The sequence below is a fragment of the Balaenoptera ricei genome, chromosome 8, assembly GCF_028023285.1.
Source record: "Balaenoptera ricei isolate mBalRic1 chromosome 8, mBalRic1.hap2, whole genome shotgun sequence".
Lineage (NCBI taxonomy): Eukaryota > Metazoa > Chordata > Mammalia > Artiodactyla > Balaenopteridae > Balaenoptera > Balaenoptera ricei.
This window is the reverse complement of record NC_082646.1, coordinates 64,517,567-64,544,594: the sequence shown is the minus strand read 5'-3', so window position 1 is coordinate 64,544,594 and position 27,028 is coordinate 64,517,567. Positions and strand designations below refer to the sequence as shown.

At 48.7% G+C, this 27,028-nt stretch overlaps 3 protein-coding genes across 10 annotated transcripts in view; 2 read left to right on the top strand and 1 right to left on the bottom strand.

Moving 5' to 3' along the window:
* The first annotated feature begins 802 nt into the window (after positions 1–802).
* On the top strand, positions 803–2,222 carry TAF10 (TATA-box binding protein associated factor 10). Its single transcript, XM_059931006.1, has 5 exons — positions 803–1,071; positions 1,211–1,365; positions 1,605–1,669; positions 1,758–1,872; positions 2,056–2,222. Exons 1-5 carry the CDS (start codon positions 840–842, stop codon positions 2,143–2,145), a joined length of 657 nt encoding a protein of 218 aa, XP_059786989.1. The 5' UTR covers positions 803–839; the 3' UTR covers positions 2,146–2,222.
* ILK (integrin linked kinase) lies at positions 2,195–8,781 on the bottom strand. 3 transcript variants are annotated; one of them, XM_059931002.1, is made up of 13 exons: positions 8,679–8,781; positions 8,110–8,290; positions 4,859–5,024; positions 4,581–4,676; positions 4,297–4,393; positions 4,115–4,198; positions 3,918–4,003; positions 3,679–3,788; positions 3,441–3,568; positions 3,228–3,349; positions 3,029–3,128; positions 2,791–2,921; positions 2,195–2,607 (listed from the first exon to the last, which is right to left on the bottom strand). In XM_059931002.1, the coding sequence occupies exons 2-13, from the start codon at positions 8,196–8,198 to the stop codon at positions 2,458–2,460; spliced, it is 1,359 nt and encodes a 452-aa protein (XP_059786985.1). In that variant the 5' UTR covers positions 8,199–8,290; positions 8,679–8,781; the 3' UTR covers positions 2,195–2,457. The 3 variants fall into 3 exon arrangements, with proteins under 3 accessions (XP_059786985.1, XP_059786986.1, XP_059786987.1); XM_059931003.1 differs by lacking the exon at positions 8,679–8,781 and adding an exon at positions 8,544–8,616; XM_059931004.1 differs by lacking the exon at positions 8,679–8,781 and adding an exon at positions 8,459–8,483.
* Positions 8,782–8,831: 50 nt separating this feature from the next.
* Positions 8,832–27,028, top strand: part of RRP8 (ribosomal RNA processing 8) — a 51,935-nt gene continuing 33,738 nt past the window's right edge. Inside the window, exons 1-8 of one of the 6 annotated variants that reach the window (XM_059930999.1) lie at positions 8,833–9,091; positions 10,635–11,004; positions 11,209–11,662; positions 11,753–11,882; positions 12,053–12,159; positions 12,244–12,340; positions 16,655–16,804; positions 22,045–25,499. In XM_059930999.1, coding sequence (XP_059786982.1) covers positions 8,993–9,091; positions 10,635–11,004; positions 11,209–11,662; positions 11,753–11,882; positions 12,053–12,159; positions 12,244–12,340; positions 16,655–16,804; positions 22,045–22,083 — 1,446 coding nt within the window. In that variant the 5' untranslated portion in view covers positions 8,833–8,992 and the 3' untranslated portion in view covers positions 22,084–25,499. Of the gene's footprint in view, positions 9,092–10,634; positions 11,005–11,208; positions 11,663–11,752; positions 11,883–12,052; positions 12,160–12,243; positions 12,341–12,568; positions 13,551–16,654; positions 25,500–27,028 lie in introns of those variants that run through there. The other 5 variants (XR_009504634.1, XR_009504633.1, XM_059930998.1 and 2 more) reach the window with 5 other exon arrangements.

Here is a 27,028-nt window from a genome sequence, read left to right as displayed (position 1 = left end):
CGTCCCTCTGTATCCTCACATACCACAGCCACAGATTCAACCAACCATGAATTGATATTAAAAAAAAAAAAATTCCAGGAAGTTATAAAAAGCAAAACTTGAATTTACCAGCAACAATTTACATAGCATTTACATTGTATTAGATATTATAAGTAATCTAGAGATGATTTAAAGTATACAGTGCAAATACTATGCCATTTCATATAAGGGACTTGAGCATCCATGGGTTTTGGTATGGGGGGGGGGAAGGGGGTTGAGGGGAGGGTCCTGGAACCAATCCTGCCCACCCCTCACCACCTATACGGAGGGTGGACTGTACCTCCCTCCCCATCTGCAGCAGCACTGAGTTCTCCTGTTGCCCTCACTTCTTTGGGCAGCTGCCAGGGAGAGAGGCTATCCAACTCCACTACAAACCCGTAAAAGGCTGAATAAAGGGACTAGAAAGGATGCAGACTGGCAGGCAACCAACGGTCGAGAGGTGTCGGGGCGATGGGCCCCAAAGCAAGGTTTTCGGGCGTCAGGCTGGGTGAGGGGTCCCAGACCTACGGAAAAGACTCCTCGACATTCAAGCGTTCCCATCCCAGCGGATCGGCCTAGGAGAACCGCGGGGTGAGAGGAGAAACGTTCGCGCTACCGCAGTTCTCCAGCACTTGGTCTCCGCCCATCGGCCTTTCTCATCTAGCCGCCCGAGAGGCCGCGAAAAGAGGCGGGCGGCCTAAGGGAGGAGCGAACGTGGCGTGGGAGGGGCGAGTCGCGAGGCGTGTGACGTCAACCCTGGTGCGTGCGTAACGTGAACGGAAGCGGAAGCGGCTCTGTTCGCCGCCTCTCCCACCGGCCCGATGAGCTGCAGCGGCTCCGGCGCGGACCCCGAGGCGGCGCCGGCCTCCGCCGCCTCGGCCTCGGGCCCGGCACCCGCGGTCTCGGCCCCCGCCGCGCTGCCCGCCGGCATCGCTGCGGAGAACAAGGCCAGCCCCGCGGGGACAGCTGGGGGGCCTGGGGCTGGAGCCGCGGCAGGGGGCACGGGAGCCGTGGCGGCGCGGGCCGGGGAGCCGGCCGAGCGGCGCGGGGCGGGTGAGGGCCGGGACGGGTGAGGGCGAGGGCCGCGCCTTGGGCTGGGCTCAGCGGCGGTTGAGGGCAGAGGGTTAAGGCAGACCTAGCTGGGCCCCCGCGCCTCCCACCTCCATGTCTCAGTTTGCTGGTTCTCCTTCAGCTCCGGTGACGGCGGGCGGCGCGGCGCCCCCGGAGGGGGCCATGTCTAACGGGGTTTACGTGCTGCCAAGCGCGGCCAACGGAGATGTGAAGCCGGTGGTGTCCAGCACGCCTCTGGTGGACTTCCTGATGCAGCTGGAGGATTACACGCCTACGGTGGGCTTCCCGCCTGAACAGGCTGCTGGCCCGCTGTCACGTCAGCTTCTGCCACACCACCTGTATTTGCAGCGTCCTCTTGCGTGTACTCCCCTACTAGCGCTTGTGATTTATCCCTCTGCCCACCCAAACGAGGAGCTTCCTGGTAGCCAGGCTTGCCCTCCATTTCCCTTACCCTCCCACTCTCAGCCCCACAGTACACAGGGCTAACACTGACAGTCGTCTAATTGATTTCTCAGATCCCCGATGCAGTGACTGGTTACTACTTGAACCGTGCTGGCTTTGAGGCCTCGGACCCACGCATGTGAGTAAACTCCGGGCAGGTTAGAGCCTTGGGTGCTTGTGTGGAGTTTGCTGTCCACCTCCTTCTCATACCATCTTTCTCTCTCTAGAATTCGGCTCATCTCCCTAGCTGCCCAGAAATTCATCTCAGATATTGCCAACGATGCCCTACAGCACTGCAAAATGAAGGGCACAGCCTCTGGCAGTTCCCGAAGCAAGAGCAAGGTGTGAGGGGAGGCTCACTGAGTCAGTTATTACCTCCTACAGCAGCAGAGGCTTAAATTATCCTGAAACCCCTTTGAGGGAAACTAAGCCCTAGGGGAGGTGAAAGACCTACTCAGGGTCACCCACCTGGGATTGAAATCTGGAATTCCTGTGTTCAGCTGGTGCTCTTCCCTCTTCCCTCAGGACCGCAAGTACACTCTAACCATGGAGGACTTGACCCCTGCCCTCAGCGAGTATGGCATCAATGTGAAGAAGCCGCACTACTTCACCTGAGCCACCCAATCTAAATGTACTTGTCCATTCCCTTGTCCCCACACCAGCCTGTTTTCATAATAAACTTTATTGTGACAGGCAGGGCTGATCCCTCCCATGCTGGGAGACACCGTGTGGCAAGTGACAAAGCTTTAAGCCCATTCCCTTTTTGGGCCACAGTGGTAGGGATGGGGGCAGGGGATGGGCCCCATGGCTGGGGTAGTACCATGACTAGAGGCAGGGGAGGCAACCAGAGGCCTGCTGCTTTGGGGAGGTGCACTCCCCTAACCGTGTCCTGACACCTCTGGAGTTTTAGACAAGGACTCTCCAGCCCTACTTGTCCTGCATCTTCTCCAGGATAGGCACAATCATGTCAAACTTGGGCCGCTTAGCAGGGTCTTCATTCATGCAGATCTTCATGAGTTTACATACATGGGGGGAAATGCCTGGTGGGATGGTAGGCCGAAGGCCTTCCAATGCCACCTGCAAACACAAGGAAAAACAACGTGGGTCTCAGAACTTGAGTCTCATGTGGGGATCGGCCTCTAGCCCTCAGGACAGGATTCTGTATATTTGAACAAATGTAGGAAGAGTCCAGCCCCACTACAATTATTGTCACTACCACCACCATTCCCCCAACACAAGTATATCCAGTTATGCTCTCACCTTCATTCCAATTTCCATGTTGGAGAGGTCAGCAAAGGGTACCTCCCGTGTCACCAGTTCCCACAGAAGCACTGCAAAACTCCACATGTCTGCTGAGCGTCTGTTTGTGTCTTCAGGCTTCTTTTGCAGAGCTGGAGGGACAGGACTTAACTGTTCCAGCTGCCTATCCTGTCTCTGCTCCCTTCCGTTACTACTGAGCTGCCCCTTCTCTGCCTCCCAACATAATGCACTCACTCACCTTCAGGGGCCACCCAGGCAGGTGCATACATGCGTCCGGGGCACTGGAAGGAGAACTTGACGTCGGCCATACTGATTCGAGCAGTCATGTCCTCATCAATCTGAGGAAGAGAAGATAGTTGTGTGGAAGGAGGTAAGTCCTATTCTAGATAGGGAAAGGGCTTCTGGGGCCTGGGCCAGGAGTGAAGTTGTGACCTCACCATTACACTACGACTGTTGAGTGCATGTCGTGGGATGAGGGGCTCTAGTGTGTGTAGGAAGGCCATGCCCCTTGCCATGTCCAGTGCAAACTTCACAGCCTGGCTCTGGTCCACAACGAAATCTAAAAGAGGAGGCAAGAGTTAAATAGTTTGGAGAGGCTTACACTTCTCTCCCCTCCCCTGCCACACCGAGATTTGGCATCCCCTACTCACTGGTGCCTTCATGTAGCACATTGTACAGGGATCCATATGGCATCCAGTGTGTGATGAGGGTGGGGTGAGGAGCAGGTGGAGACTGACAGGCACCGAGCACTGGGAGCACATTCGGATGGGAGAAGATCCTGGAAGAGGGAGAGAATGTCCCTGGCTGAGGCCCAGCATAAAAGATCTCCCTCTGGGTGCTGGGCAGGGTTCCTTGGAACCAAGGTTTCCAGTTTACACCTTGCCGCACCTGAGCCGGGGACACTCCTCGTTGAAGTCCCTACTCTTCCTTGTACTCCAGTCTCGAACCTTCAGCATCTTCACGACGATGTCATTGCCCTGCCAGCGGCCCTTCCATAGCTGGGGGACAGATATGGGTTAGAAGGCTTTAAGGCCACTGCTTTCCTGCCCACTAACTGGAGGAAAAACTTAAAACGAGTGCAGAGCAGGTAATATGTGGGGGGGTGGGAGGGCAAGGGCAGGGGTCACCTCTCCAGAGTGATTCTCGTTGAGCTTCGCCAGGAAGTTGAGCTGTTTGAAGTCAATGCCAGAGTGTTTGTTCAGAGTCCCATTTCCTGAGAGTACGGGCAGGTCAGGTACTTCCCTCTAACCAGCCTCCCTCTCACCCAGCCCCAGGAGCCCAGGATTATTCTCTATCACCACCCCTCCCCTCACAACTGACTCACGGGGCCGAGTGCGGGTAGTCCCCTTCCAGAATGTGTCCTTGTATGGAATACGGTTCAGATTCTGGCCCATCTTCTCTGCCCGCTCTAGGGAAGAAAGACAAACAGTCTTGGCCTCAGCTGTTGTGTGCTGGGAGGAGATAGGCTGAAATATGATAAGACACGAGCGGTGGGTGGGGACAGACCTCGGAGAAGCTCTCTCAAGGGTGCCTTGGCTTTGTCCACAGGCATCTCTCCATACTTGTTACAGATGCTGACAAGGGCCCCATTAGCCACGAGGTCCTGGAATTAAAAGGTGGCTGTGATGAGGGCAGTCACAACCAACCATGAATGTAGATGCAGTACAAACCCTGTGAATGTGGTGAGTACTGGGCAGTACTCATAGGATGGATTGAGGGTTCTAGAATCTCCCACTCCAGCTCAGACTTTGCTTCCCACCCATCCCGGAACTCGGGGCCTGAGTACTCACCTCTGCCACCTGATCTTGGCCCCAAAAACAGGCATAGTGCAGGGGCACATTCCCATGCTCATTCACTGCATTGATGTCAGCTTTGTACTGCAGCAGCTGGTCCCCATGGCCAAACAGAAAGAGGCAGAAGGTACAGTCAGTCCCAAATGAGAGATGTGTGTTGAGGCATGCAAGGAGGGAGAAGAGTATACATACTTTCTACGGTATGTTATAGTGCCTGTGGCTGACTTCCAGGCAGGTACGTCAAGTAGATGACAGAAGCAGGGGTTCATACATACCTTCTGTACAATATCACGGTGCCCATGACTGGCTGCCAGGTGCAGAGGGGTGTCATCCCCACGGTTCATCACATTGATTCGTGCCCCGCGCATGATCAGCATCTCGACCACAGCAGATCGGCCTTCTCGGCAGGCCCAGTGCAAGGGGGAGAAGCCATGATCGTCCCTTTGAGGAAGGGGCAATGGTCATTGATCTGGAGGTGGGATGGGGGCAAAGGCTTTGATACAAAAAACACTGATAGTCACTCTGCATACTCTCCCCGAGAAACTTTACCTCTAGGACTTTGATTCTCATTCATGCCAGCAACTCCCAAAGCTGTCCAATTCAGACCTTCCCCTGAGCTTCAAACCCAACCAACCACTACCTGAAATCCCAACAAATCCATATGATTCATTGTCTTCATCACCATCTCCCACTAGCCTTTCTTACCTGGCATGCCCTATCTCATTAAGTGGTAACATTCTTCATCTGGTTTCCTTTGCACCCCTTTTGCAACTGTTGGTCCTTTCTGTTTTCCACTGCATCTGGCACACCCCCCTACTACAGTACTTGTCACACTGGATTGTAAAAATCTTTTAGTGGGCTGTCTTGTCTATTAGACTGTAAGCTTCTTGAGAGAAAGGAGTGAGGGCAGCTGTTCAGTGCATGTTAATGGGAAGGAGGGGTAGCTTTGAGAAGGAAAGCCGCAGCTCATGGGAGAGGAAGCAAGCTTACTGATTGGTTCTGATACTGAAATTAAGATCTAAAAAGGGAATGGAATTAAAATGATGGTTTGGAAGGGTTTATAATGAAAAGGAGAAATGCTTTTGATAAGTCATTCATGATGAAGTAGATACCACCACATAAGACAGGATTCCTCTACTCAAGCAATCCTGGGCAAAGAAAACAAGAAAATGAGAATGGCTTCTTTAGAAAGAAAGCTATACCTGACTTTTTTCTTTTCCCAAGAACTTGTACAAAAAAACACAAACAAACAAACAAAAAAAACAACTGGGTGGAAGCTAGGCCGGCCTGACAGCCTGGGGCCATAAAAGGAAATTCCCTCCAGTCCTGGGCTGCAGATCCAAGGGGCGGAGCAGGGGGGCAGTCCGTGGTCTGGGCCGGCAGCCTCGGGATGCCTTAGTGCTGCGGTCACTTCCCGTGTGTGGGCTCTGGGCGGGGCCTGGAGCCGCCACCGCGGGCCACCCAGATGTCCCCACAGCCAATGTGGGTGGTGGGTGTGGCCTTTAACTTAGATTTCCCTCCACAGCTGCCCTCATCTGCTCGCAAAGATAGCCAAAACCTTTCCTGGGAGGTGGGTGTTCCCCTCCCTCTTCCTAAAGCAATCACCACCCCCTGCCTATCAGTCAGTTTTGCATCCCAGCTCTTTAATTTGTGCCCCAGCTTATCAGCCTCTGGCAGTCTGTAGCCCCAGAGCAGGCCAGAGCCTGAGAGCAAAAGTATGGGCACAAGGATTCTGCCCACTGTCAGGTCACCTCAGAACCTGAACTTTAGTCCCGAAGAGGCCAGCAGGAAGTTCACCCTCACTTCATATCCAGCATATAGCCAGTTGGGCCCCCAAAGCCTATCCACTCAAACCAGCACCAGTTTCACTAATGCCACCCCTTCACCTTTTGGCAGCTGAGTCTTCCTAGATGCCAGGCTCACTGGACAACCTCACCTGACCCGTTATAACCCCACCAACAAAATACTAACTGCGCTCGCTGTCTTTTATCAGAGCACCCTTTGAAGAATTACATGAAAAACGGAAGGAGTGACTGCGAATTATGGAGAAATAGCATAGAGCCTAATAGGGACCTGTAAAGCCTGGATGAAGATAACAGGTGATCCTTACCTCTCAAACCTAAAAAATAAATTCTCCCAACCTCAAAGACTAAAATTTTAAAATAAAATTAAAATCCACCATCCTGAATCAACATCACTACTGCTTTTCTTGTCCTCCTGTCTCAGCCAACCTTAGAGAACTTGTCTACATTCACTTTCTCTACCTCCCATTCAACCTGTCACAGGGCTGCTGCCTTGAAGGCAAGCATTATGTCTGATTCTGGACCTCTAGCACCCAGCACAGAAGTTCAGTATAGTTCCTTAAATGAAGGAACCAAGTATAGTCTGGTTTCTTCACCTGTTTTCCTCTGAAACAGCCCTCACAGAGATCATCAAATATATAATTGTAAATTCAGTGGTTACTTTAAAGTGCTCAAGTTCTTTGACCTTTCAGCAGCCTATAGTACCGTTGACCACTCCCCTTTTTTTGAAACAGCCACTTCTCCAAGCCTTACTAGCATATTTTCCTTCCTTCAACCTCCAGTTGCTCCTTTTTGGTCTTGTAGGTTTCTCATCCCCTCTGTTTCACACCCACCTCTTCAGGTGACACCTACCTGCTAATATCTCCCAAATCTGTCTCCAAGTCAGATCTCTCTTGAAATCCAACAGCCTACTCAACATTTCCACTTCACTGTACTGTCACTTTAACATGTCCAGAGTGGACCTCATCACCCTTCAGTCTTGTCCATGTCAGTAAAAGGAACCACCATCTACCCAAGTGCCCAAGCCAGAACCCTGGTCATCATCTTTGACCTTCCTCACTTCCCACACCAAGTCTCACCAATTCTTTATCCTAAAGGTTTCAGGAATTTGATCATTTTTTTCTTTTTTACCTGCCCCAATTCCAGTCCAAGCTATCACCACTGCTGGTGCCTCTCTTCACATCACCACCTGCTCTTCACAAAGCATCCAAGACACTTAACAAATGGACAGTCTCATCATATCATTACATGGCCTTAAACCCTTGTTCTTGGAATAAATACATTATTATAGTCTAAATATTCTTGCATGATCTGGCTGACCCTTGCAGACCTTTCCAATCTTATCTCCTGTCGTTCTCCGCTTGTACCCAGTGCTTCAGCCCACAGAAGCCCACAGAGGTCTTCTATCCTCTAGCCATATGGAACTCTGGACAATTTCCGGGCACCCTCTTCTGGGTGTCTTGCCCCCTAGCTTTTGCCCATGCAGTTTACTGAGGCTAGAAAAGTTCTCTGCAGCCTCTGCCTGTGAAATTCTTATTCAGTCCAGATTCAGCTCAAACAACAGTTTCCTGTGTGGAGACCCTCTGCCCCGCTGACTGGCTGTGCTTAGCCCTCATCACACTGGATAGGAAAGTCGGCAGCCCGCACCAGACGTGAGCACCCCCACATCGCGGAGAGGCGCATGTCTTCGCCCTTCCTCTCCCCCACCAGCCACCTCAGCTCACCCCTGGTTGAGGTCGTTCTCCGTGTTGTCCAGCCACAGGCGGACGGCAACCGCATTGCCCTCCCGGCACTGAGTGAAAATGTCGTCCATAGCAGCGTCCCGGCGCTCAGTCCCCTCGATTGGGAAAGCGTGGGGACTGTAGAAGGATCCAGGGAAGGGGGGGTGAGCCCCAAGCTTTGTCCCTTAAAGGAGAGAAGCGTTTGTGTTAGGGTGGGGGTCTGGGCACTGCGTCCCCGGCTACTGGAGGTCTGTGAAGGGGTTGGGGGGCAGCGGGATGATCCCGTACTGTGTCCCCTGGGCGCGAGGGAAAGGCGGGTCGGGCGAAGTAGGGGGTGATTAAGAGGTAGTACCTCCCGAAGGGACGTCAGAGAGCAAGCACAGAGACCCTACCCGCGGACAGAGCTGGGGGGAGGGGGGAGTTTAGGCGCCCTATACCCTGGGGGAGGGGACCGGAGGTCCTTCCCGGGGATGGCCCTCGTTCCCCACTCGGAACGGAGTAGGCGGAGTGAGGGGTGACCGCCTGGTAGAGCTCGAGCCTTGGGGAGGGGGCACGGGTGCTCCCACACTCACCGGGACTCGGGCTGGAGGAGCCTTCTCCGGGGAACTCCCGTCCGGCCGCGCCCGCCGCCCGGCCCCGCCCCTGGCCCTCTCTGGCTAGCGCGGGCCTCCTTCCCCCAGCCCTCCAGCCCGCCTTCCTTGACCTTCTAGCCCACCAGTGTCTAAACTCGATGGTTTTCGGCGCTGCGCCGGCTGCTCTAGCCGCCTTAGCTTTCACTCTTTGGTTTCCGGCCCTGTTCTGGAGGCTCTGAGCGATTTGATTCCTGGAGACGAGCTGGGCACGTGGAGAGGCTGGTGGACCGCGCGACCTCGCTCTCGCCAGCCCCATGTTCGAGGAGCCGGAGTGGGCCGAGGAGGCCCCAGTAGTCGCGGACCTCGGGTCTGTAGCCTTACGGCCTCGGACCACGGCCGACTCGCAGATCAAGGTGAGTGGACCCGCAGGGGCACTCGGAACGGACCCCGCTGGATCCCAGAGCTGGGGCGCGCCGTATGTGTATTAGGGGGAGGCGGGAGCCTGCGGCCGCCCGAAAATCCCGGAACTTCCAAAAGAAAGTGACGTTGGAACTGAGAGAGACTTGGTGAGTAGAAGTTAGTGAAGCAAAGAGGGTTTCTTGGAAGGAAAAGCACGTGTAGAGACCGTGGTGTGAGAGAGCATGTTCTGCTAGGGTCACACACCTACACAGAAATAATCTGTGTAATTGGAACGGAGAGAGTGAGAGGGGGTGCCGTAGAAATTGGAGAGCTAGATTAGAAGCTTTGCATACAGTAAAGATAGAAGCCAGTGGAGTGTTTTAGCAGAGGAATGATTTCTTCAGATTTGAATTTTGAAAAGGTCATTGGGTGCTGTGTGGAGATAGGAGAGAGCAAGAGTGAATGACGATGAAGGGTTGTCAGTACTACTTTTCAAAGGGAGGTGGTGCTGAGGGGAACTCCAAGACAAGTGCCTGGCTTAGGACCGCCCAGTAGGACTTCAACCTAGAATGGCCTCCCAGACAGCAGACCTTCTCCTTTAAGCTTTTGCCGATGTGAGGGCTGCTGCACTTGCTCAGGCTCTTTCTATCCTTCGGTCAGCCTCCAACATGGAATCTGTCTGCTTTATTCCCTCCTCTTCAACCCCTCAACCCATTGCTGTAGTCCTTGCCACTGGCCTTTGTCTACAGCTTGTCCTTTTCAGTTTGTTCTCTACACTACAACTATTAAAGGAGGCACCTTTAATACACGCACGTGTGATCCTGTTACTCTTGTTTTCAGAAACCTTCCTAACTTTTATAAAAAGGTATTAGTTAGAGGTAGAAGCCTGAGATTGAGGGTTGGAACTCCTGGTCCCTGGCCTTGATCTTTTTTTTTTTTTTTTTTTTTAAACACTTTTTTTTTTTTTTGCGTATGTTTGATTGATTGATTGATTGATTGATTGATTTTGGCTGTGTTGGGTCTTCGTTTCTGTGTGAGGGCTTTCTCTAGTTGTGGCAAGCGGGGGCCACTCTTCATCGCGATGCGCGGGCCTCTCACTATCGCGGCCTCTCTTGCTGCGGTGCACAGGCTCCAGACGCGCAGGCTCAGTAGTTGTGGCTCACGGGCCCAGTTGCTCTGCGGCATGTGGGACCTTCCCAGGCCAGGGCTCGAACCCGTGTCCCCTGCATTAGCAGGCAGATTCTCAACCACTGCGCCACCAGGGAAGCCCCCTGGCCTTGATCTTGTAGCTTGTGACCTTATCGCATTTCTCTGGGGAACCCCATTACCTCATCTGCACAAGGAAGAAAGTGGGGTGGATGATTTATCTGCCCTCCTTGGGATGACGACTTGAAAGTTCTTCAGGGTCTGGCAGTCTTCATGACGAGTTAAGTTGATTGGGAATAATCCAGAGATGCCTCTAACCAGCGTCTGAATGAGGTCCCCATCTCTCCTTTCTTATTCTCCAGGCCCCATCCATTCTCTTCGCGCCTGCTCTCATCCCTTGTTTTCCCCCAGGGCTCCAAGCGCCGCCAGCTCTTGGCCACATTACGGGCCCTGGAGGCAGCATCTCTTCCCCAGCAGCCCCCCAGTCTGCCTGGCAGTGACGAGGAGGACGAGGAGGAGGTGGTGGAAAGAAAGAAGAAACGCCCAAAAAAGGTCTTGTTTGCCAGCGCTTCTCCTGAAGTAGAGAAGAAAAGGAAGAAGAAACGTCAAAAACAGGGCCCACCTAGCAGTGACTCCAAGGAAGAGGAAGTGGAAAGGAAGAAGTGCCACAAAGGGGCTCTTCTTGGAAATGACTTTGCTGAAGAAGAGAAGAGAAAGAGGAAATGCCAGAAACAGGACCCTTCAAATCCTGCCCAGCCCCTGGACAATGTTGACCAAACTGGTATTAGTGCATGTGGGACAGGGAGGGGGGATCAGCTGATCCTACATATGACAGAGGTTATCTGCCACCACTGGGTTTGGGGTTAGGGAATAAGAAGTACTTTCGTCTGGGCCACAACCTCTGTCTCAGGTTTTAGTCTCTTGCTAAGCCTCTGAATTCAGGGGATATTGCCCCAAATATGCCTTCCCATCTCACTCCCTGCAGGTTCCAAAGCTTGGAATTCTAGTGCTGCAAATGACTTCACCAAGCCAAGCCCTGAGACCCCTTGCTCTAATCCTCCACATACTTTGAGTCGCAAGCAGTGGCGGAACCGGCAGAAGAACAAGCGTAGACAGAAGAACAAGTTTCGGCTTCCTCAGCCACCAGAGCAGGCCTCAGTCACAGCCGCCGCAGAGGAGACAGAGGTGCCTCCTGCCCCCAGTCCAGACAGCCATGGAGCCCGGGCGGAGGCTCTGCGAGCCCGCATGGCCCAGCGGCTGGATGGTGCCCGGTTCCGCTACCTCAATGAACAGCTGTACTCAGGGCCCAGCAGTGCTGCACAGCGCCTCTTCCAGGAAGACCCTGAGGCCTTTCTCCTCTACCACCGTGGCTTCCAGAGCCAAGTTAAGAAGTGGCCACTGCAGCCAGTGGACCGCATTGCCAGGGATCTTCACCGGCGGTGAGTGGGAGTTGGGCATTGTGAGAAGCGAGGTGGGTCAGTCACGGGCTCAGACCAGACCAGTGAGCTATTCCTCCCTTCCACTTCCAGGCCTGCGTCCCTCGTGGTGGCTGACTTTGGCTGTGGGGACTGCCGCCTGGCTTCAAGTATCCGGAACCCTGTGCACTGCTTCGACTTGGCCTCTCTGGACCCCCGGGTCACTGTGTGTGACATGGCCCAGGTAAACCCCACTCCTTCCACATATCTGGCCTGTGCCCTAGGCCCAAACTCCATGTGCTAATCTCTAACGTGCCGTCTCTGCCCGGCATCCTTGTGTCCACCCCTAGCACTCAGTGCTGGCTTTCTCCTCCCCATAATGTGTGCTTCATACAATACTCTCACTCTGCACAGGTGCCTCTGGAGGATGAATCTGTAGATGTGGCTGTGTTCTGCCTTTCACTGATGGGAACCAACATCAGAGACTTCCTAGAGGAGGCAAATCGAGTGCTGAAGCCAGGGTAGGAGTCCCCAGGAAACAGATGCATGTATATGTGCACACGCGTGTGTCTGTGCATTTACCCAGAACTTTCCATCCTTTGCAGGGGTCTCCTGAAAGTGGCTGAGGTCAGCAGCCGCTTTGAAGATGTTCGGACCTTTCTGGGGGCTGTCACCAAACTGGGCTTCAAGGTCATCTCCAAGGTGAGGGCCCTAAGAAGTCTGTCCGTATTTTTGTCACATGTGTGGCCCTTCAGGGTAATAGTGGTGTTCAGGAAGGAGGTCATAATCAGACACAGACGTTTGTTCCTTGAAGGCATGACTCGTGGGAGAGCCCTGGGAAGCTTTCTGAGCAGGGACGGGATGTGGACGGAGGTGGTTTGAGGAGCTGGGGTGAGGATTTAGAGCTCACTGGGTCTTTTATGTCCGTAGGACCTGACCAACAGCCACTTCTTCTTGTTTGACTTTCAAAAGACTGGGCCTCCTCGGGTCGGGCCCAAGGCTCAACTCTCAGGCCTGAAGCTCCAGCCTTGTCTCTACAAGCGCAGGTGACCTCTGGACCCCCCTTGAAAGGGGAGGCAAGTCTTGAACTCCAGGCTCAGTACTCTGAAGACTGTATCCAGCCAGGCTGTGACCCGGGGCCTGGTACCACCCTTACTCCATCCCAAGAACAAAATGTAATGAAACCCCTGGCTCAGCCCTGCTCTAATGAAGGCTTCTTGGTTCCAGGAAGCATAAAGTCATTTGGGCTAGCTAAAGAATAAGGAGTTTATTGTGAGAATGCAGGAGTATCTGGGAATTATGGATCCCCTCAGTGTCATGGAAACGACATGGTTTGGAATTCAAGGCATCTCTGGGTTTGGCTCCTCTTTCCATCTCTCAGGAGCCACATGGGCTTTCTGTCCTAGCATCTCCACTCTCCTCTATTCTGCTTTTCCTGTTTGAGCACCAGCTCCTGCTTACCCATAGCTTCTGCAGCTTTGGTCTGCCCAGGCCTTGAAGGCCTGGGGCAGGCATTGCTTCTTGGCTCTGGGGCAGCTGGTAGCCCGCCAGCATCCTGGCTGAGCACATCAGTCTGGGCTTCTAGGTCAGGATGGTTTGATTGTCCCTGTACTGAGTGCTTCTTGCCCCTGATCCTCATCTCCATCTTGGGAGCTGTATGGCCCAAACTACTCCTAGTATCTATTGTCCCATAGGGCCCTGGTGTGTGTCTGGCTGAGGGCACAGATTTTGGAATCAGGTAGGCCTGCCACTGATTGCTGAGAGTCTTTTAATCTTTGAATGTCATATTACTCATTTGGAAAATGGTAGGATTCTTGTCTCATGGGATTGTTGTGTGGTGTGGGTTAATGAGGAAATCTGTAGCTAGGGCTGGGTGCACAGGAGGTGCACAATAAACTGTAGCTGTGGCTGATGTGTGTTGTAAGCGTTACTGTTTTCTAAAGACCTTCTCCAGGCAGGGTTAGGGGTTGAAGAGTAAAGAATGGATTTGTTGACTGAGGAAGACTGGGAGAGCTCAAGATAGGCCTTTCAACAGGCTTATTTTATAGGATTTTTAGAGATTCTTGACAGATTGTGAGCTGTTCTTGGAGGGGGGGTGGTGGTGCAGGAGCTGAGTCTCTTCATAAATCACAACTGATTGATGCTATTTGGGGTGGAGATTGGGCTGTTCATTGGCAGAAGGGTCTGTCTGTTTCTGCCTTGTAGTGGGCCCAAATCAGCATGTCCTAGGAAAGCTATGGACAGGGAAGGCTAGTGCTGGGAGAAGATGAACTGAGATGATAGGTCCTTGGCCTCTTCCAGAAGGCATCTGCCATGGGCCCAGGTATAAAGATAGAGCCTGTTCTACCTATTTCAAAGAACAAGAACTGAGAGTGACCACTGGGACACAGGTTCCGGGGCTCTGAGGCAGTTGGGTGCCTCCAGTAAGGTGGGTGTTTTGAGGCAGGCTGTGTAGGCCAGAGGGCATGTTTGGAGGCTGGGCTATGAACCATCCAGCAGATACTGCTCAGTACCTTTGCATGTGCTTCTCTCTGCTGAATACTCATCTGATTGGCAGTCTTACTCATCCTTCCAAACAGCCTAGTTGTTTCCTACTCCGTTACTCCCAAAGCAGAACTAACCTCTTCATCCGCACTCTCAAAGTGCTACGTGAAGAGTGCAATTTCAGCACTTAAATACTGTGTGGCAATTGCTTTGTGCATTAGGCTGCAGTCTTCTCAACTCATATTTATCTTTGTATTCCCGAGCTGGTCACTTGAGATCCATCTAAGGAGGTGATAAGGATGACAGGGTCCAGTTGAGTGGGACCGATGAGAAGCAGGGGTGTTGCAGGAACCCAGGTTCGGGCACATGATGAGGGCACAGTGGACTACTGACGGTGGAATAGGCGGAGGCGGTTGGGAGAGCTTCAGTGAGTAGAACCGGTGGGACATTGCGGCTTGGTGAGAGAAAGGAATCTGAAGCAAGTCTTGGGTTTCTGGCTTGAGCAACTGGTTGGGCTGGTGATGCCATTCAAGGTTGGGTTTTTGGTACCTAGATGTTCATTTGGAAGTGGGACAGAAACTCAGCAGCCAGAGGAGGTAATTCAAGTCATAGGAATAGATAAGATATCCAAAGTAAGATAATGAGAAGAGAAAATGGCTTGGAATAGAACTCTCAGGAGCACTTAATGGATGAGTAAAGGAAAATGAACCAATAAAGGGGACAAGAAGAGAAGGTGGGGCCAGAGATGGAGGAGTAAAACCAGGAGAATGGATTTCTTAATGTGGAAGGAGTGGGGAGATTTCTGGCTGTCAGATGCTGTTGAAAGGTCTATTAAGATGAGAGAGAGGTCAGATCGCAGCAGGGAGAGGATTGCTGCGTAATGTTGAGGGCCTGGGGTTTGAATTTATAGTGGTATTATTCATGAATTTATAGTGAGCCCAATCAGCCCAATGCTGTGGTTATCTCTACCTACTCAGGAATCTAGGTGTAGCTGTGGAAAAAGTGAGTACTGAGGGATCATCCAGAGTTGGAAACTTGCCATGCAGTTGAAATAAACGAGCAAAGGAATTTCAGACCGTTTGTTAAGTAAGTGATTGCTATGCTGGACCATGGAATTTGGTAGAACAGGTGAGTGGAGTAAAGACAGGAGTAGGTTGTTGCATTGAGGGTAACTGAACAAGTAACCTGGAAGGATGGGAGACTGTGGTCAGAAACTGGAATGCCTGAGTAATTCATATTGGAAGCAGAGCAGCTCCAGGCAATGGCCAAGTTTAGAGTGTAGTTATAGGGCTGAGTGCCTGAGAGCTGTGCAGGGGAGGGTGCCAGGAGACTGGTTAATGCATGGAGGCCTCAGGTATTGAGAGAGGTTCTGCGTGGACTTTGAAATTCTCCAGTATGAAGGTAGACATAAGCATGGAGCAGGTGCCAACCTCTTGAAGACGGGGGCAGATCCAGGAGATCTGCAAAGAGTAGGAGAGGCGGGATAGCATGAATTTCAGAGGGACAGAGGGCTCGCACAGCCTACTAGAGAGACTGCCATCTTGGATCTCGGGGGTGACGTGAGGCTGGTGAGTGGAGCTGGCTGTCAGGCAGCCAAGACAGAGTACCCCGACAGTCCCCTCCAGCGTGTCGGGATTCACTGGGGATTGCTGGAGAGACAGCTGCTGTGGCAGCTCCGTGGGGCAGGAATCACCTGGGATAACAGGGAGGCAAGCCATGAAGTCTAAGGGATGTTTCGGAGTAGCAGGGCATCTGTCTCACTGTAGGACACACATCACCTTTTTATAGTTCCACATCTCTGTTTCCCAAGTGTTATTTATATTCCTAGATCTTGATTAATTTTCCCTGCTTCATTATTATGCTCAGCAGGACAGCTGGGGTCTGCCTTCCTCCCTCTTTTGCTTTCCTCCCTTACTTAAAATTTGGATTCTTTCTTTGCCTGTCCTGGCTCCAGCCACCTATATAAACATCTTTCTGGGTCTGACTCAGGCCCCCGGCTGCCCCTAACTCAGCCAAGCCTCTTATCTGCATTTCTATCAATTCTGAAAGCAGGACTTTCCTGCGTCTGGGTCCTCCCTGCTCCATCATCAGCTTCAGGACAAGCTGTTCTTCAAGTCCACGCCTGGGCTTCAGTGTCTAGTGTTGAGAGCCTAGACTGAAGAGAGAACAATATATATTTCTTTTAAGAAATAACAGCATGCCGGCTGTTTAAGGAACAATGAGATCAGTTTAAGGAACAATTGGAGAACAGAATGAAGGCGTGCAGTCATAGTAAGAGGTAAACAGGAGTGGGAAAGAGTGTAATTGGAGATTCCACTGGGAGCATTTGGGAAGCTTGAGGTATATATTCCTAAAGCCAAGAAATGGTGAACCTGGAATCTGACTCCTGCCCTGGAAATGCGGAGGGCAAACAGAGATTCATTAACTGTTTCAGGGGTGGAGCCAGGGGAGTGCTGCTGCTTTTGCATTGGCCTGTGTTCCCAGAATTTGCTGTGGTAAGCCATGCATGAGTGTATCCTTTGCACCTTGCAGGAGAGGGAAGCGTCAGCTGGTCTTGAGTCCTGTCCGGTAGGACCATTTGAAGAGGCAAGGAGACCTCAGCACAAAGAAGCTAGGAGTGTGCCATGTGGGCTGAGGAGGGAGGCTCAGGAGACCACCCAGAGTAAAGCTGCCTCCACCAAGGTAAAGGGGACTGCAGAAAAGGGACAGTATGATGCTCCCTTTAAATATGTAGCAGGCTCATGGGGCACAGAAACATCCAGTCAAGCAAGAACTGTTTTATCCCCTTCCTTCTCTGCAGTTGGGCCCAGAGCAGTCAGCAGCTCTTAGGTGGAGAGGAGGTGAGAAGAGCAGAGAGCATCCAGATTGTTCCTCCCTTCCCTAGTGCAGGCTCCTTGACTTAAGTGGGACAGAGCTGGGAGGTGAAATAGTTAAAGCTACAATAGGTGCAGATTATTTATTGTAACGTAGGATTAGACATTGCAATCATTTTTTTTTAATTAATTAATTTATTTATTTTTGGCTGTGTTGGGTCTTCGTTTCTGTGCGAGGGCTTTCTCTAGTTGCTGCGAGCGGGGGCCACTCTTCATCGCGGTGCGCGGGCCTCTCACTCTCGCGGCCTCTCTTGTTGCGGAGCACAGGCTCCAGACGCGCAGGCTCAGTAATTGTGGCTCACGGGCCTAGTTGCTCCACGGCATGTGGGATCTTCCCAGACCAGGGCTCGAACCCGTGTCCCCTGCATTAGCAGGCAGATTCTCAACCACTGCGCCACCAGGGAAGCCCCATTGCAATCATTTGAGATTGGTTTTGTATCTTAAACTGATTCTAAGACATCTATGAACTAAGAATGAGCTGAAAAGTCACAGGCTTGCTGCAGCTTTTCTCTAAATGAAAAAGGGTTGGTGGGTGGTGAGAGACAAGAATAAAGTTGGGTTTGGATAGCAGTCTGTGCTCATGCTTCCTCAGCATCCCTTTTAGAGGCTTATTGCCCCTGCAGTCATCGTGGTGCTCCAGCTTTTGTTCCTGTAACACTGTTCTAAGGGAGCACAGTTCCCAAAGAAGCAACGTGGTCTTGGCAGAGACACAGCTTGGCTCCAGTCACTCAACCACTTACGTAATTGCACGAAGCCCTTTACAGATTCTCACAGAGACCTCTAATTATGTTGTCCTCCATCCCTGGTGACTTCTCAGGCTGGCCACCTGGTTCTAGGACATTCGACTACTGCAGTAACCACCTTACTGGTCCAGTTGCTTCCACTCCTGTCCCCAGAGCAATTCATTTTCCACTCAGCCAAGTGAGCTTTTTAAAATGTAAGTTAGATATGTCACTTCTCTGCTGAAAATCCTTCAATGGATTCACAGTGCTCTGAGAACAAAAGGCAAACTCCTTCCCAGGCCCTATGTGATCTTGCCCAGGCCTCTCCAACTGCACCTTAACCCACTGCTTCCACACGAAACTGCAGCCACACAGGCTTTCTTTCCATTCCTCAAGTGTTCCAAGCCATTTCTACTTCTGGGTCGTTACATTTGCCACTCCATCTTCTCAGGATACTTTTCCCTGGTGAGTTCATTTTCATCTTCCAGATCTTCACACCAGCATCACCTTTTCTTTGGAGGAAAAAACGGGCTAGATGCTCACCAAAATGTCCTTTTCCTGGACACACAGTTAAATTACATTTCCCAGCTCCTTGCATCAGGGTGGGGCTGTGTGCATAGTCCTTCCCAGTGGAAAGTGAGTAGAAGTGATGTTTCACTGCCAGACCAAGACAGTTAAAGAGTGGATGAGCCTTCTCCGTATTCTCCACCCCCTCCTCTGCCTTCCAGGGTGACCCTGAAGCACGTGTTTTGAAGATGGAGTCAGAGCATAGAAGGAGTCTGGATATTTAAGTCCCTGCTTAGAGGAGAATTGCTTGACCAAGAATATCCACATTTCTTTGAACAAGGAATAACCTCTGTTGCGTTAATGTTTAGCCTGATATGCCCTGGCTAATATACCTTCTCTGGCCATACTGTCCACCTTATCTTGATCACAAAACCCTTTTTGTTTCCTTCAGGTGCTTCAGACATTTAATTAGCTTACCAGATGCCAGTCAACACTTCCCCCAGTCCTATGAATTGGACTCCTAACTGGGGAAAAAATGCTTACATGAGGGAGTTGAGATACTGATTTTATCAGTTTATCAGTTACATTTTGATTGTGACCAAAAAAAAAAAGGAAATCCCCCTAAAGAGTATCTTAAACAAATTAGATTTTTCTTCTTGTAAAACTAAAAACCTAATGGTTGATGGTTGTTGGCATTGGTTCAGGAATTCAAGGATGTTAGCAGTTAGGTCTGTGTGATTCTCTTGATCTCTTGATCCTCATGGTCACAAGATGATGTGTTTTGATTAAGCAGAGACACCCTACTTACCGTTACCCTTCTCAGGAGTCTCACAGGTAGCCACAGCCCCTATCTTTTTGGCCTTACTTCAAGGGTCCTTCTACATTGTTAGTACTCTGGTGTAAATATGTTCCATTACTCCCTGTAACGTGGCTGAGACCAATCTGAAATATTACTATTTTAAATATATTTGTCTCCCCCGCCCCTTCCCACATCTCAGTGGCCTGTCAGCAACTCATCCAATTCAAAGCTGTTCTCCCTCCAGCTCAGTGGGGTGGGGAAACCTTCATGGTCTGTTTCTTTCACTCATTCTTTACCTCCTCTGTCACTTCTAGGATTGGGATGGGGGAAGGCATGTTAGAGGCAAAAAGGCTAAACTGATTTAGTTTAGCTTCATCAGTGTGTTCTACCAAGACAGGCATTTAAATGTTGGCTCAGTGTGTGAGGTATCGGGGTTCTTTGGAGTCCCGCCATGGGGACTTGCGTGCTAACTGGTTTTGGTTCCCTCCTTATGATACTCAGCCCACACTCCCCCTCGGCTCCTCAGCTCCTGACGCTGACAGTGTATGCACAGCGTCCCAGTGCTAAAGTCCCTCACCCTGGTGGGCAGCCCTCCTGGGAGAGGTCCCAACAAATACCTTAAGAGTGGTTACCTTTCCGGGAGCTCCCAGGAAACTCATGCATGTTGGTCCTGCCAAACAGCCCAAGTGCAGCCCAGCCAGCAGCTGACTCCCCTCCCCTTGCCCTGTCCCAGCTAGCCTGACTCTGAGCTCTCCATATCTCTCTCTCTCTGGCTCCAAACCCTCACAAGTGATTCAGGTTACTTTCTCCCAAGAAGCCTCTGCCCCAGGCTCCACCCCAGTGGCCATATGGAGCTGGGTCTATAAGTTTCTGAGTATAGCAAGCGTCTTGCTAGAGAATGTAGTGCTGAATGAATATAAGGTCTCTCCCTCTCATGGGAACATGAAATGACAATAAGTGGTTCTGTTGGAGCCCTCCTCGCTTGATTTAGGATGGAGGGAACAGCACTGCTTCTTTACCTTTCAGGGAGAAGTTCTCTCTATTCCTAAAAATTCCCATCAATGAAGCTTGCATTTCTAACTTCATGTACAGTAGGAAGGTTGGTGGGCCCTGGATCACCTTTATTACCTTAGAGTAAATTCTATGTAGGTATATCTAGCACCCTTATTTAACATCTTCTTACTTGTGCAAGTATTCTTGTAAAATGTGAATTGTTCTCGTGCATGTGCTTTATTTATAGAGTATTGTCAACAAATCTTGTCTTCTTTTTTTCCATCACTCAACTGTGTTTTTAATATCCATCTATGTTATCAATCAGGGCCCACTCAGGAAAATAGAAACCATACTAAGTGTTTCAGTTAGAGGGCATTTAATGCAGAGAATTGACTACAAGTGATAGAGGCTGAGACAAAAGATGCTTGATGTAATTAAAAATTAAGAACTGGAGAAATCAGATAATGTCCTAAGGCCTGGGAAAACAAAAGGGAAGAAGGGAAATGATTACCAGAAACTAGGAGCTCAGAAAAGGGGCCACTTTTGACTGGTCAGTACTCAGATCTTTGTGGGGAGGCTCCCTCCACATACCTGGTGCTTGGACTTCTGAGGAAGGAAATGGCCTTGAGGGTGAGGGAGCAAGGTCTGACTGTTCTCTGACTGCCAAGGGGGGAGCTGATCTGCTGCTGGTGTCTCAGAAGTGTAGCAAAGCTGCTGCTGAGTGCAAAAGAAGCTAGTAGCCAGAGACAACTGTCTGCAGCTGAAATACTGTGACAGCAACTGGAAAACCGGAATGAAGACTCTCCCCCCGTGTTTCATTTTCAGTTTCCCTCTATGGCATCCCTTTGGCAAAACCTAATGGAACCACCTGCCAGTGGATTCTGGGAAATACACTTTGCAGAATCACAGCTGCAACAACACAACTCCAGAGTGTGTGTACATGGGGGCTGAGAGGGAGGTGTGTTGCAGAGGGAGATATGGAGAGTGTAGGAGCCAAAAGAAAATAGGTAAATAGCCAGTATATTCCATGTAGCTGCTCATACATCTAGATTGTTGCTTCTGTCAGCTGTGAAGTACTTCATAATATGCATCCACCGTAGTAAACTTATATATTGGCCTGGTTGCCTCAAATTCTTTGCCATCTGGAGAAATTAAAATCCTTGCAGCTAGGGTTCTGAGTACAAAATAAGTGCCCCTGACTAGATGCACTCATTTGAGATTTGGGAGGTAAGGGTCATCTTCCTGCCGCTTGGCTGTGATTGCTGGAGGCAGGGGTAGGCGCTGGGTTTCTACAGCAGCGTCCTGCTGAAGCCAGGGACAAAATAGGGTGCCTGCTGTAGGGGCGAAAGTTCAGCGTATTCTGGAAGTTCAGTAGGTAAAATAAATCTGCTCTGTACAAATTTGGCTTTAATAAGATGGTTAAGAAGAAAAATTATTGGAAGGGTGTCAATAAGTTACTCAGAGAACTAATGGAAAGTCCAGGGAGTGAGGCTTAGAGAACAGACAGGAGCCAAGGGAGGATGAACAGCTGCAAAATCTAAGGTCAACTTTAGTCAGTCTGGTTAGGATGGCACTGCTGTCACCATTGCTACTTGACTTTTCTCTCAGTGTTGTTGGTACATAGATTGATGCTGAGAATTGAGTTAATCCTCCTCTATGTTCATGGCACTATATTAGGACTGGCTCAGAAAGGCCCCTCTCCTGTTCTTTGTTATTTTGTTTGTTTACTTTATTCCTGATTCATACTTCTGCCCCTCTTGTACCCCACAATGTGTTTGTCGTGTGCCCCTGGACACCTGTGTTTCTTTGGCAAAATAGATGGTGGTTTTGGTATATGCATGCTGTGGCAGAGACTTGCCTAGCTGTTCCTCACACCGATTTTCTTCTTCCTGGGAAATTAGCTGTACTCTTTGCCGGCTTCCCTTATTATTAAGTGTGGCCATGTGATTGAATCTAGCCAATTGGATGGTAGTGGAACTAAGGTGTGCTACTTCTGTGACTTGGGTCCTTAAATTTTCCTATGCACAGTCCCCCATGTTATTTCCACTTTGGCCTTTGAGCATATGACCTTGAAAGCTACACATTGAAGATGACGGAGCCAAAAGGTGGAAGGAGCTTGAACATCACTTAGAGGAGAGCCACCCACCAATTAGGAGCATGTGTTTTGGATTTCACGTGAGTGAAAAATAAATCTCTATATTTTTGAGCCATTATACCCTTGGTTTGTTGTTACAGCGACTAGTAATCTTTTTTTTAAATCCCTTTTAATTGAACACATCAGAAAAGTAAACAAAACACACACCCATACAGAAAAGTAAACAAAAATGTTAAGCCTAATGGTTTATCACGAGGCCAGTACCTGTGTACACGCCACCTAGACTAAGAAACAGAAGGCTGTCAACACCCAGAAGCCTCTTTTATGTCACCTCCCAACTTTCTTCTCTTGACTTCACAGTTACGACCATCCTGACTTTCATGACATTGATTTCCTTGCTTTTCTTTATAGTCTTACCAGTTGAGCATCCATACCTAAATTGTATATATTTCCATGTGTCTGGCTTCTTCCACTCAACATTGGATTTATGGGATTCATCCATGTGTTGAGTGCAGCTGAATTTCATTCATTTTTATTTCTGTAGAAATATATCCCATTCTGTGAAGAAACCACAGTTTATTGATTGATTCAACTGTTGATGTACATTTGAGTTATATATCAATCAGAATGGGCTGGATCATGCTACAGGAAATAAAAACCCAAAATATTAATGGCTTAACCCCACAAAAGATAATTTTTTATTATTGCTGTAGGTTGGCAGGGACTCTGTTCCTAGTCACTAAGGTACTCAAGCTAATGAAACTCCATTGCAATACATGCTTCCATAATCACTAGGCGAGAAAAGGGAACAAGGCAGATCACACCCTGGCACCAAAAGCTTCACCCTGGAAGCGACACATGTCCTTTTTGCCCCGTTTAATTGGCCAAAACAAGTCTCATTGCCATGTATACCTCCCGTACAAGCCTACCGTGTACCCAGAAGGAAGAGAAGCAGAATGTGAACTGCCTAATGATTAGTTTGTGGTTCCTACAAACAATGCTGCTGTGAACAATCTTGCTAGTGCCTCTTGTGCATGTGCACATGCTTCCTTTGGGAATATAACTAGAAGAAAACTGGTCATAAAGTATGTATATCCTCAACTTTAATAGTTAATGCCAGGCTGTTTACAAATTTTTCAATTTATACTCCCTTCACCAGGGAAATGAGTGTTCACATAATCCACGTGAGAATTCACTTTATTCCATATCTTTGCTATCTTGTGGCATTGTCCCCCAGTTCCAGTATATGTGTTATGTTATGCCCTTTGGTTTAACTTTTCATTTCCCTGATTACTAATGGGATTGACCTTTTCATGGGTCTTACTGGCTGTTTGAAAATCCTCTTCTATCAAGTGCCTGTTGAAGTCTCTTGCCCATTTTTTCTAATGGATTGTCTTTTCTTTGTTGATTGTTGTAGTTATATATATATATACACATATACATATATATATACATAATCCCTTTTGGTTATATGTACCGCATGTATCTTCTCCCATTCTGTGGTTTGCTTTTTCACTCTCTTAATGGGTGTTTATTGATGAACAGAAGTTTAATGTAGCCTGGTCTATCGATTGTTCATGGTTAATGCTGTGTGTGCCTATTTAAAGAATCATTCCTACTGCAAAATGATGAAGATATCTTACTAAATTATCTTCTGGACGTGTTAGTATTTTGCTTTTCATAGTTCTACAACCCATGTGCAACTGATTTTTCTGTGTGGTTAGAATAGGAGCCAAGTTTAATTTTATTTCCATCTAGATATCCAATTAATACAAAACTGTTAATTGAAAAAAAAATTTTCCTGTTGCTCTCTACCTTTCCATATTTCCATATATTCCATATATAAGTGCGAGTTTGTTTCTGGGCACCCTAATCCATTCCTTGGTCTGTACGTCTATCTTCACAGCAGTACCTCACTGTTTTAACTACAGTAGCTTTCTAATAAGTCTTAGTATGTGGTACAGCAAGTCCCACACGTTTTTCATCTCCAGAAGGACTATTGTTGGACCTTTGCACTTCCATGATTGTCAAGTTCCCCGAACACCCTGATGGGATTTTCTTATGCTGGATCAGTTTGGTGCGATTTGATACATTTGTAATACTGAGGCTTCCAAATCTGTGGTCTGTGTGCTCCATTTCATTAATTGCTGTCAATAATGTTTACAGATTTATGTGCAAAGTTCTTCTTGCACATCTTTTGTTAGATTTATTCCTAGGCATTTACTGTTTCTTTTTTAAACATCTTGCAAATGGGATCTTTAGAAACTTCATTTTCTGCTTGCTTGTATATAGAAATATCACCAATTTTTGTGTGTTGACCATGGAGCAGCACCCTTGCTAAGTAACCTCACTTACTAACTGTAATAATTTATCTGTGTTCTTTTATTTTCTACATATATTATACTCATATCATCTCTGAACATTGTATCAGTTTATTTTATCCTTTCTAATTCTATATCATTTATTCTTTTTTTTTTTTTTTTTTTTTAAATTTATTTATTTATTTATTTTTGGCTGTGTTGGGTCTTCGTTTCTGTGCGAGGGCTTTCCCTAGTTGTGGCGAGCGGGAGCCAGTCTTCATCGCGGTGCGCGGGCCTCTCACCATCGCGGCCTCTCTTGTTGCAGAGCACAGGCTCCAGACACGCAGGCTCAGTAGTTGTGGCTCACGGGCCCAGTTGCTCCGTGGCATGTGGGATCTTCCCAGACCAGGGCTCGAACCCGTGTCCCCTGCACCGGCAGGCGGATTCTCAACCACTGCACCACCAGGGAAACCCTATATCATTTATTCTTATCCATGCTATACTCCACTGGCCAGGAGATCCATCACTGTGTTCAAGAAAAGTGATGTTGGTGGAAGTGTGACTCATTATCAGACTTGAAGGAAAAGCTTTCAGTATTTCGTCACTGAGTGTGATATTTGAAGTGAGATTCTGATTAATGGTTGTCAGATCAGTAATGTGCTCTACTTGCTATTACTTGTATCATGAATTGGATTGTATTTATTTATTTATTTTTGGCTGTGTTGGGTCTTCGTTTCTGTGCGAGGGCTTTCTCTAGTTGTGGCAAGCGGGGGCCACTCTTCATCGCGGTGCGCGGGCCTCTCACTATCGCGGCCTCTCTTGTTGTGGAGCACAGGCTCCAGTCGCGCAGGCTCAGTAGTTGTGGCTCAGGGCCTAGTTGCTCTGCGGCATGTGGGATCTTCCCAGACCAGGGCTCGAACCCGTGTCCCCTGCATTGGCAGGCAGATTCTCAACCACTGGGCCACCAGGGAAGCCCCCATGAATTGGATTTTGAATTTTGTCAAATGCTGCTTCTGAATTGAGATGATCATATGTTTTTAAAAATTCTGTCAGTGTAGCAAGTAAAAGATTTATTTCCATATGTGAAATCAACCTTGAGTTTTTGGAATAAAATCAGCTTAGTTGATTATATCTTTTTTATATATTGATGAAATCAGTTTAATAATACTTTGTATAGGACTTTTTAATCTGTGCTCATGAGTGAACATAAGTGATATCTTCCTATAAATCTTCCTTTTCCCACTCAACACAGTGCTTTTCGTTCTCTTCGTGTTGCTATATGTACCTATAACTCACTTTAACCTCTTTTTCAAATGCTCTAATGGCTTCCCATCTCATTCATAATATAGCCCACAGTTCTTTACTATAACCGAAAAGGCCCTTGTATTATCTGGATTCCAATTATCTCTCTAACACTCGCCCCCTTCATGCACACCTTTTCAGCCATACTGTCCACTTTGCTATTTATTGAATATTCTAGGCATGCCCCTGCCTCAGGGCCATTGTACTATTTCATCTACCTGGAATATATTTTCACAGTTATCTTTATGGCCTACTTCCACACTATATTTGGGTCTCTGTTCAAATGTCAATCTATCAGATAATCTCTCTCTCTAGCCAATACTTTTTTTTTTTAACTTTTTTTTTTAAGCCAATACTTTCTACTGCCTTACCATGCTTAGTGTTTCTTCAGGGGACTAATCACCACCTTTTAAATTACATATTTATTTGTTTATGTAGTTATTGTGTATTTCCCCACACTAGAATGTAAATTCCAAGAGAGCAGGGACTTATCTGTTTTATTTAATACTGTGTCCCTGGGATCCAGTACATACTTGCATCTGACATCTGTTTAGTGTTCCAACATGTATTTGTTTAGAACATTTAACATAGCCATTCCTCTAAGGACATTTAGATTATCCAAATCCTTGTGACTACAAAAAAATGGGGGAAGGATTTTCTTATAAATGTTCTCTTAAATGTATACAGTGTATATATGAGTCTTGGTTCCAGATTTCAAGTTAATTTGTCAGGCCAGTTATGCCACAATTAACAACTATAAAATCTGAGCAAAATACACACAAAAACCAATATTTGAAGGCCCTGGAAAGTGAACAAAAGCAGGCAGAAAGCACAGGAGAATTTACCCATGAAAGACTTTAGCTGCAGTGGGTAAGAATTGTGATTTTTGTGGTCTTTCTGTCTGAAGGTTTTCCTTCCCCACCCCATTTTCCAGCCCCACCCTATCCCCCAGTTCCAAACGCAGAAAACCACAGCCTTACTCAAAACAGCAGAGGACAGAGTTCAAGGCTGGTAAAAATGCTGGAAATTTAAGAGCAGAAATCCTGGAAGAGAGAGTGGTATAAGGGGTGAAACCAAAATTTGGACAAACTCAACCCAAATCTTTGGATGACTACTAAATTACACATGCAAAGGGGAGACTCAAGGGGACCTAGCAAAAATAGCTGGCAGAATCCAGCGTGGAGCCTATCTTCAAATGACAGAAATGCACTGGAGTAAGATGTGCAAATTTGCTGCTTTTTTTGCCTGAATACATTCCTCAATTCATGTCCAGCTTGGGTGGCAGCTGAAGTGTCAGAAGACAGGGTTTGGCAGT